The 10736-nt window shown below is 46.7% G+C and overlaps 1 protein-coding gene across 2 annotated transcripts; it reads left to right on the top strand.

Moving 5' to 3' along the window:
• The first annotated feature begins 1982 nt into the window (after window positions 1-1982).
• RNF34 (ring finger protein 34) lies at window positions 1983-9376 on the top strand. Of its 2 annotated transcripts, none has more exons than XM_048963833.1 (6): window positions 1983-2097; window positions 4972-5190; window positions 6000-6386; window positions 6711-6767; window positions 7007-7208; window positions 8537-9376. In XM_048963833.1, exons 1-6 carry the CDS (start codon window positions 2092-2094, stop codon window positions 8722-8724), a joined length of 1059 nt encoding a protein of 352 aa, XP_048819790.1. In that variant the 5' UTR covers window positions 1983-2091; the 3' UTR covers window positions 8725-9376. The 2 variants fall into 2 exon arrangements, with proteins under 2 accessions (XP_048819790.1, XP_048819791.1); XM_048963834.1 differs by lacking the exon at window positions 1983-2097 and adding an exon at window positions 2591-4034.
• The last annotated feature ends 1360 nt before the right edge of the window (window positions 9377-10736 follow it).

The following is a 10736-nucleotide window of genomic DNA, read 5'->3' as shown; positions in this document are numbered from 1 at the left end:
CTTTTCTTTTCTTTTCTTTTCTTTTCTTTTCTTTTCTTTTCTTTTCTTTTCTTTTCTTTTCTTTTCTTTTCTTTTCTTTTCTTTTCTTTTCTTTTCTTTTCTTTTCTTTTCCCCTCCCTTCCCTTCTTTCCCCTCCCCTCCCCTTCCCTTCTCCCTGTTTCCCCTTTTTTCTTTTTTTTTCCTTTTTCTTTTTCTTATCTCTTTCTTTAGTTTTATTTTTCTTTTTTCCTCCTTTCTCTCTTTTTTTTCTCTTCTCTTTTTCTTTTTTATTTTCTTTTCTTCCTTTTTTTCTCTCTCTCTTTTTTTTTTTTTTTTTCTTATTTTCTTTTTTCTTTCCATTTATTTATTTATTTTCTTACTGGAGAGGGAGGAGGAGCAACTCATAAGTCACCATTTTTACACATCTGCACATCACCAGGGATTACAACTCAGGCACTCCTGATTCACGCCTGGATGTGGTTAGAGGAGGAGGAGGCAAATCGAGCTTGGAGTAATTTTCTGGAATACATTTATATTGAAGAAGCTTAATGCTGTAATTAGTTGTTGTGAGCATAAGTAGTGATAACTTCCCAGATCTCAATGAGCTAATACTTGTTCAGCTGTATCTGAATATAAAAAGCAGGAAATAGCTGCAGCTGTTATGTTACAAAGGTTAATTTCGTGGTATTTCCTGAAAATAAAGTAAGACAGCTTGGGCGGAAGCACTGAAATGGCAAAGTGGGCTGCAGGGAGGGGCGGAGAAGAGAGCTGCAGTCAGCATTTGCAGAAGTTGGAGAGACAAGGAAATGACACATCTGGCCCAAATCCTGACGCTCTGTGTAACTCTCCAAACTCAACATGCAAGTCATGCTGACAGTCCTGCTTTGAACCTGCTCAAATAGTAAACCCAAATTACCGTGTGCCTCTGGGAGTGAATGCTGTAAGGACTTTTTGTATCGATAGTAATACCCACTCTGAAATTCCCAAATAAAGCCTGGAGATTAACATTTACTTCAAAAGTAATGTACGATTTTGGATGTGGTAGGGATGGGTGATGAGCTTAGAGGTCTTTTCCAATCTTTGTGATTCTGTGATTTCACAACTGAAAACACTGAAAGCAGTGATTCCTGCTAAGAACGATTTCTCTATTCACCATGTAAAACCATGGGGGATCACAGAGCTCCAGTGAGTCATCATTCCTCGTCATTCCACAGCAGAAGTAAATGGGACATCTTGTATTAATAGATTCAAATCTTTTAATGCTTCTTTGGCACAACCCCGAGAGCTCAGCGAAGGCAAGGCTTATTAACCGAGCTCAGCAATGCCACTTTGCAGCCACTGAGGTTCAAGTTCCCTGTTAAAGAACAACAGTCATGGTTAAAACTCAGACGTAGTGATAAAGAGATCTCAAATAAGTGTCACAGCGTGACTCACTGACATCTGCCCCAATGAAGGCAGAGTGCTGAGGGCTGTCAGCACGGCCATGGGCTCTGGGAGGTGTCTGGGAGGTTTGCTCTCAGCACAGCTCATGGGAAAACTCATTTTTCTCCCCTCTGTCGCCCATCTCTGAGCCCTGCTGCAAACACAGCCTCCCCACCCCAAGTTACGAAGGGCTTTGCAACCTTTTCCGTGAGTAATAGAGCCTGGGCTCGAAATGTGTTCTCAAACACTTTTGTTGGGCCCCATTTGTTGGCTCTGTGTCCTCACGTAAAGCTTGCCTCAGGATTTGCTTTTTATTGTAATACTGTTACAATACAGGTTACAATTTTTTTTTAAAATTTATTCTTAAAACCTTTTTTTTAATTAATATATTTATAAGGTAAATAAAGTAATAACGGGATCCGCAAGCTTTTTGGAGCTGGATTTTCAAATAATAAACCCCTTCAGTCACTCAGCGCCCACCCCGGGGGCCCCGGCCTCACCTCGCCTCAAGGCCACCTCCGCGCCCACCCTCGGCGGCTTTTCCTCTCCTCCCATTGGCTCCTCCCGCCGCCGTCGCGAGGAGAACAGCCAATAGGACGCGGCTCCGCGGGAAGGCCCGCCCTCCGTGAGGCGGCCCGCGGGCGGGGGTCGGCGCCGGGCAGGGCGCCGTGCTGAGGCGGCGGAGCGGCCATGAAGGTGACGGGCTTCCTCGGCTGGGCCGGCTGTGGGAGGGACGAGGGCGGCCGAAACGGAGCGCGGTGCGGCAGGGACCCCGCTGGGGGTGGGGCGGGCCGAGCTGCGCCGTGGCCCTCCGCTCCCTTCGGGCCGCGGCCGCCACAGAGGGGCTCCCGAGGCCGCGACCGCCTCGCCGAGGGGCCTTCGCTGAGTCAGCGGGCGGGCGGGGCCCGAGGCGAGGCCCAATCCCTCACGGCTCTCTCGTCTGACCCCCGGATGGGCGCCGTGCCTTCGGGTCGTCGCCGAGCTCCGTTTTTGGGAAAGCTCTGCGCGGCCCCGGGGCTTAACTGGGCGTTTAACGTTTAACGGGGCTTTAAGCTGGGCTGCTGCGGAAGGATCCTCCTGCCGCTGTGCGCGGCCGCGAGCAGCCCTGCGGGCACGGCTGGGCTCTGAGGCTGGAGGGCCGAAATGCGATTTCACGGCGCTGCAGGGTGCGCGGAGCGTGGAGGTGAAGGGAGCAGCCGAAGGATCGTGGGGAAGGATGGCTGGAAAGGCTTTGGCTGCTCGGCCGGGCTGTGCTGAGCTCTGCACGGAGGAAGCTGCTTGTTTTAGTGTCTCATCTATGAGTTGTGTCGGTGCTTTCTGGCTCGGTATCACAGGGAAGCTGCAGAGCTGACTGAGGTTAAGGAGCGAATTAAGGACACTGTTGCACTGCCTTTCATCTGCATAGATCCGCTCTTAGAGCAACTGTAACACACGTCTTCTGTCCAATACTTAGAAAATTCACGTATCAAAAGTGGATAACAAACTTCCTAGATGCATATTTACCCTGAGCTTATAGCTTTGTCTGAGCTGTTACAGGCCATTCAATAAAATCACTCCTCCAAGTGTTAAACTGCCTGGTAAGGACATGGGTAGCAGCTGCATTCTCTCCTGGTTCTGTTGTCCTGCTGCTGGGTGCCCTGCAGTGGAGCTGGTTGGATTCTCACACACTTCTGGCTCAGTGTTTTTATCTTTCTGCGCTTATTTGCCTGCAGCAGTTTTTTGTTGTTCACTATAAAGCTGGCGTGACAATTCTGTAAGACCATGTGAAGAATTAGTCATTATTTTTTTTGCAAGTGACAACTTTCCATTAAGGTGGAAAAAAAAAATACTTTTCAAAAGACCAGCCTTGCATCCAAGAGAGCTCCTAGTTTTAAGTCACCAGTTTTAAGAATGCTTTTCTGAAACGTTATTTAACTGTTACTTAAGAAGGAGGGAGAACTACGCATCATTTGTTTTGTGCAGGAGAAAGGAATATTGATGTTTCCACTATGCTGCTGGAAAGCAGAGAGCAAGTCTTGGCTGGATGGCTCAGTGTGGAGGGCGGTGAGCTGCAGGTACCAACCAGGGTCAGTCATGCCCTGAGCTCTGCAGGCTTTTCTCTGTGCTGTGTGAAGGTTCCTGGTTACAGCTGGGGTGAACGTGGCTCTCAAAACAGTTGGGCTAGTGAGTTTTGTTTGTTGCATACCTGTTTGATGTTATTACTGCCCACAGCTTAGAAGCAGAAGGACCGACCGCACTGCTAGCCTTGCAACACTTGTAGTGTCAGCATACAGCAGTAAGAGTGGAGCACCAGGTTTGTGTAGGTCAGAGAGGTGCTTTTGATGTTCCACTCTTAACAACGTGTTCGTGCAAGTGCCTTGTAGGGCATGTTTAGTCCTATGGCTCTGTGCCTCAGCTTCTCTCTGCACCACAGTAAGGACTCCTTTCTGAGCTTTTCTGCTTCGTGTGTGTTAAGATGGAAAGCAGTCACTGCAGGGACTGCAGTGCCATCACTGGGCTGACGTGTGCTCTGGTTGGTCGAGGTTTGCAGGCTCAAACCCAATGTTCCGTGTCTTTACACTTGAAGGGGTAGAGGCTGCTGTCCAGGCTGCTGTCCTGGAATAAAGAAAACAAAACAGAAGAACTTAGAATAGGTAAGAAAAAAAAAAAGGTGAACAAAAATATGTTTAAAAGATAGTTGTACCACTCAGCTTCCTTCTGCAAAAAACCCAGTGTGCTTCTGTTGGTTCTTGTTGTTGTTTAATAGGTTTCAATGAGCCACATGACTGCAATTACGTGTATGACCCAAACAGTGTAGGTTCCAAATTCCAACTTGAAGTATAAATCTGATAGAGAATCTGGTGCTGAAGGCTTTCAAGGATAAAAAAAGTAGCAGTGAACTGCATGCATTTATAGTGTTTGAGATAAAACAGTAGGGCTCAAACCAGAAATACAGTCAATATGGAATAAAGTTATTTGGAGGTACTTTAGTTTTGTTAGCCCCTGTGTAAGAGAACAGCAGAGCAGCTCCAGGGAGGGCCTGAAAGATGTTTTCCTCTCAAAGAAACAGAGCATGAGTTTGGAATTAAGTTTGGTTTGTTTGCTTGAAGATCCAGAAATGTTTTTTAGAGTTTCACCGTGAGTCCTAAAAGAACTGAGTTACTTCTGGAGAAGGTCCTACAGGGAGGCAGCCTTACAAAGCTGTTGCACCTCTCGCTCTCGTCCCTTCAGCTCTTGTCCTTCGCCTACAATTGACTGTCAGTCTCTCCTCCTTCACTTTGCATCACCTCTTCAAATTCCTTACCTTTTCTGTGAAGAACTCTGCTTCACAGCAGGAGGAAAGGAGCTCCTTGTGCCTGCTTCAGCCTCTTGGAAGCAAATCTTACCTACTTTGGGTTGTAGCTGGAAAGGGTGGCTGGCTGGGCTGCACCGATGTTTGTGTGCTGCATTCCTTGTGCTCTGGGATTGCACACAGCGCGCTTTAGGATGATGAGAGATGGGATGGCGAGGCCCTGTGGCAGCAGGACACGTGTTACGTGGGTCTTAGGATATTCAGTTTTGTCCCTTTTTCTTTTTTCTGTGTGCTTCCAGGCAGGAGCTACTTCCATGTGGGCTTCCTGCTGTGGGTTGCTGAATGAAGTCATGGGGACTGGGGCTGTCCGTGGCCAGCAGGCCGGCTTTGCAGGAGGCGCCGGCCCGTTCCGCTTCGCCCCGAACGCGGCTTTCTCGTCATGTCCATCTCCAGCTGCAGCAGCTGCTAACGTGGTTTGCAAAGCCTGTGGACTGCCCTTCTCAGTTTTTAGGAAAAAAGTGAGTCGTTTCCTTTTAAATCATATTTTTACTAATATGAACTAATCTGTAGGCATATGGGGATACAAATATATGCATGTTTTTTCCTCCAGTAAGGCCATTGAGTCAGATGGTCAGGGAGGGAGAAAGTGCCTCATCCCAAGGGCACAGGAAATGAACATCAGACAGGATTAGAAGTTAAGGGATCTGACGTTGGATCTGAGCTGAGCTGGGAATGTGCTGATCCTATTTGTAAGGTGCATGTTTTAGGTGCAGAATCTTGGCTCTTAAAACAGATCTGTGTTTGCAGAGGATATCAGCCATAGTGGTGGGGTACTGGAATGAACAAACTACATAACAGACAAGTTTAACCACTACCAATTTAGTATCACAGCTTCTTTCTGTGAAGTGCTGTTTGTTTGTTACATGGGTTTAGTTCTGTTAAGTGCTGTTGTGCTCCAGTGACCTCATATCATTTGGGGCCAAGCTGGTGGCTTAATTAAGTTTCCAGGTAAATAAAATTGAGATTGTTGGTGTCACTTCTGCATATGACCATCCATCATTATTACCTTGTCCACTTAGGCCCGCTTACTGACCTAATTCTCTGAAGCCTCTTTGCTCAGTTTTGTTCAGTTTCCCCTTTCCTTGTTGTCTTGCTCCACCTTGGCACAGCCGCAGAGCTATTTGATGGGGCAATTTTCTAGACTTAAATCCTAAAGCTGATGTTTGTCACAATCAGCGATGAAAGGGCAGCAGTAAATTATGAGGTTTGGCGCAGGGTCGTGGGCTCACGTTCTGACTCAACTGCGTGGTTATTTTCTCATCCTTAGCACGTGTGTTGTGACTGCAAGAAGGATTTCTGCTCCGTTTGTTCCGTCTTACAAGAGAATCTCCGAAGATGTTCGACTTGTCACTTGCTGCAAGAAACAGCATTTCAGCGGCCACAGCTGATGAGACTGAAAGTCAAGGATCTGCGCCAGTACCTTGTTCTCAGAAACATCCCGACAGATACCTGCAGGGAGAAGGAAGACTTGGTGGATCTCGTGCTGTGCCACCACTTAGGCTCAGAGGAGGACATGGACGCTGGTAGCTTGCGCTCATCGCGCTCACAGACTTCTGGGTTTTTTACTCATCCATTTTCTATGTCTGTGTCGGTGTCGTCCCAAGGAGAACTTGCAAACAGAGGGGGAAGCACAGGAAATGGGACACCTTTACGGGTACAATAATTAACATGTGTCTTATGGTAGAGTGGCTTTTTTTTTTTCTTTTTTTTCAACTAGATAATGCATCATGCTAAACTAAAACAAGGACCAGCTGGTGCAGATGGAGGGGCTGGAAAATGCCTTTTCCGTTTCTGATTGGAAACAGAAGATGATTAGATAAGACTGGTAGCTTAGGTGATAGGGATGACTTGAGTTGATAATAATTAGCAGCAGCTGAAACTTCAAAATGTTTGGGAGGAAGGAAAGTATTTTGGAAGAGGTTGGGGTTGTTTTAGTTTTTTTTCTCATTTGTTTTGATTAGTTTCATTTTGTACACAGGGCCAAACTGAAACATCTTCTGTAAATAATGATGAAGAAGAAAGTGCCGAGGAACAGGTGAGTTAGGAACCATGCAGAGAAACCTTTGCACGTGACACCACAAAGTCTTTAGATCTGTCAGCATTTAGAATCGCGCTCTGTTCTTTCAGAACCAGCCATTAATCTGTAAATACTTGCCCTGAAAAGGATAAAGCTTTAGCCCAACTGCTGCAGCTTAATGTAGTCTGTGTTGCATGGAAAAATCTGGTGCTTTGGACTTACCAGGACAGATAAAAACATACAGCTCTGTGTTTCAGACTCCCAGATTGTCCAGAAAACGAGCGAGAGCCTCTCTGTCTGATATTTCAAGTCTGGAGGACATCGAAGGCTTGAGTGTTCGGCAGCTGAAGGAGATCCTTGCGTGTAATTTTGTCAACTATTCAGGATGCTGTGAGAAATGGGAACTTGTGGAGAAAGTGAGCAGGCTGTACAGAGAGAGTGAGGAAAACCACAAAACACGTAAGTTTGTATTCGATTCTTACCTTTCTTTTCTGGTTTCCAGTAGCCGGTTCTGCCAGCAGACAACTTGGTGTCTGACTTGTTCTGCTTTTGTGGAACAACTCACAGGTGTGGTTTCCTAGTTGGAGCTACATCTATAGAATAGCTGACTGTGGTACCAGTGTGTAAATGAAGCTTTCCAGGAATTGTGCTGTTTTTTCAAAGATTTACTTTCCAAAGCTTGGAGAGCTCAGCTTTCACATGCAAGGTAAAATGGCATGGCTGAGAACTGCTGCTTTGGAGAATGTGAAACTTGGCACCTCCGTATCCTGTATTAGATTTCACAAGGTATTAGCAAGAGGGCTTCTCTTGTAGCTGTCAACAGACCAAATTCAGGTCTTTCACCGTGAGACAGAATTAAAAGCTACAGTGGCAAAAGTCCAAGTTCAAGTGGTTTGGTCTCTCTCCATGCTTTCACGATAAGGTGTTTTTGTGGCTGCAGCTCAATGACTTGTATTCATCCAACCTCTGTGCTCAACAGTTGCTGTCTTTCACTTGCCTGATCGTAGTATATGCACAGCCTGATTTCTGTTAACAAAATATTGTGGGAGAAACAGCTTCTTGATGATGCTGCCGGCCTGACAAATCCCTGCCTGGCTCTTTATTCTTGCACCCACCAGGCAGGACGTGAGCAACAGGCAACTGCAGTGACTGGAAAGCTGCCTTAGCTCAGGGCTGCTTCACAGCCAGGTGTTGCCAGCACATAACACTGAAATAACTGGCTCAGAGGGGTGAAGCATTCTGCAGGTGCTGCCCGCTCTCTGGTACTGCTGGTGAGTGTCAAAGCACGGCTCAAGGGAGACCCTCAGTTGGTGATTAAAATAGAGCTGAAAACCTGTCTGAAATGAAGCATTAGAGTTAGAATTTTCTCAGTATGGTCTGACAAAATGTACAGTTATTGAGAGAGGAAAGCTGCACTGAAACCTAGCAGGCTTTGTTCAGTTCCACCATCCTCAGGCCTTGCTTACGCTTCGACAACTTGGTCTGCTTCATTCTGCATCACTGTGAGGAAAGTGTTCTGCTACACAAAGTAAGTTCAGAGATGGAGAACAACAAGCTCTGCATTTTAATTACTGTCATCAAGCACTTAATTGAGACTGGATGAAATATGAAATAATAACTGGATGAAATGTGAAATAATTCTTAGCTGGGTTAGAAAACGGTTGTAAGCACGGAGCAACACAGCTTTATGGTGAAGTACCCGTTCGTATCTTTTAGCTGGTGCCACCATCAGGGCTGAAGTGTTTTCAAGGCCTGAACGTGTGTCCTCCCTCTCCATTGCTTTGCAGAGGGTGAGAAGGTACAGCTGAACGACAACGATGACAACTTGTGCCGGATCTGCATGGATGCAGTGATCGACTGCGTGCTGCTGGAGTGCGGCCACATGGTGACCTGCACCAAGTGCGGCAAGAGGATGAGCGAGTGCCCCATCTGCCGGCAGTACGTTGTGCGGGCTGTGCATGTCTTTAAGTCTTAAACGAAGACCAAAAGCCAATTTTAGTCACCCTCTGACTACCAGGATTTCTGTGGGCAGGAGTGCTGAACCCTGGGGCGTAGATCAGATTTTTAATTCTCAAACACAACATTTTGAACATCAGGACGTAGAATTTATGAAGACTTTTTTACAGCATACTTAATCTGACGGTTGGGCAGGATGATGTGATGCCTGTGCGCACAGTGACAGAGCTGCCTGACTTTCCTTAAACCCACAAACTGAGTCAAACTGTTTACAGCAGTTATTGCTCTCTTCTGAAGAATATCAGCCCTAGTTATTGCATTCAGTACTCAGCAAGAGGTCACAGAAACCACCTTTGCTCAACCATCCTTGCGTTACGCTGTCCAGTCCTCTAGAACTTATTGGTTGAACATTCTGTTCTTATGCAATTAAACAAACATAGAATGTAACTGACACTGTTCCTGTAACAGTGTTAACAGTATAAAGACTCAAGAAAGCACTGCCATTAACTGTACCTGCACAGAAGACCTTAAGCAATCTGTTTGACAGGGATTGCTGCGCTCTGAATGTCAGACATTACCCCTGTGTTCTCTTGGCCATTCTCTGTCACTCTGTAGGGCTCTCTCATCTGGTATCCAAGTACTGCTTACTAAGTACTTTTCTTTAGGAATGATTTTTTAAGAAAGGAGGTACAGGAAACCACGTTCTTGTGGTTCTGAATCCACTCATGCCTATTGTAACTATTAATCTAATGTGATGATTGTACTTCATGTGCCGACAACCTGATCTTACTGTGAATACTAATCAGGGTCACAAAACTACTTGCTGCTAACACGTGGAATGTATAGCACTGCTAACCTTAAGGAGGGATGGTTTTATTAAGGACAGAGGAAAGGAAACCTCATCTTTAAAACCTCACATTCACCAACATTAACCAAGGCTGAGTCACTATTACCCCTGCTTCCCATCAGCTGCTGCATACCTCGCTGCTGGCAGCTCAGCTTCCAGCAGGGTGTTGTGTTGGAGCAAAGACCTCAGTGCCTGGGGCTGCCCATGCAGCCTTCTGAGGGAAGCTGCAAAATCACTTCAGATGTGGGGACAGGATCCCTGTGTCCAAGCAGTCCAAGAGTAAGTTAAAAGAAAAAAAAACGATGAAAGAAAGTTCAGCTAAAGCTACAGTTTCTCCTGTGAATTTCCCCCATGCTAACAAAGTAATTGGAGGTAAGAAAATGATTTGCCAGGGCTTCAATGTCCGCTAATTCTTACCTCTGCTACACTGCCTGTCATTCCGGCTCTCTTGTCTTTATGCGGCTGGCTTGAAAATGAAAAAGCAGCTCCTCCTCAAAACAAAATATGCAGCTTTAAGACACTGCTGACTATTTTTCAGAAGGGAGCAAACCTCTCAATGGCTTTATTTTTTAGAGTAACTTTTTAATGCTACTTGATTCCCGGAGTCTCCGTTGAGTGGGTAAGCTGATGAAAAAAGAACCGTATATTACTTCCATGCTGATCGTTAGCCACACAAGCTTAATAAAGATTTGTGATGGGCTTTCACAGCCTCTGTCTCTTTCCTTAACCAGTGGGGAAGGTGGTGGGCAGGCAGCCCAAGCTTTACCTGTCTTTTACAAGCGTGTGCCCAGGCAGACAGCAGCTGCAGGAAGGCATGTGCGTTTCATTTCCCCTCAGTAATAACGTGCTGGGAGGCAGTGGAGAAAGCCTGCACTGAGCACTGTGAGCTGCTGCCTGGAGCGTGGCAGAAATGGGGGCTGCTGCTTGACTGCTGCTTCCATCAAGGTTGGGAACAGTTCCACAAAGCACAGAATCGAGGTGCAGCTTGCTGACACCACCACCCTTCTGCCAGGGAGGTTCCTGCAAGCAGGCCTGGGCTCAGAGTCCTGTTGGGACAGGAGCAGGCCGCTGCCCTCACTGCACAGCAGGACGGCGCGCAGCAGAGCCGGGCTGCAGCAGGGCTTGTGCAGCTCCACAGCTGCAGTCGCTCCCCACTCCTGAAGTCCAAGCACAGCCCCCAGCTG

Source organism: Lagopus muta, chromosome 17 (assembly GCF_023343835.1).
Source record: "Lagopus muta isolate bLagMut1 chromosome 17, bLagMut1 primary, whole genome shotgun sequence".
Lineage (NCBI taxonomy): Eukaryota > Metazoa > Chordata > Aves > Galliformes > Phasianidae > Lagopus > Lagopus muta.
This window is presented reverse-complemented; position numbering and strand designations above follow the sequence as displayed.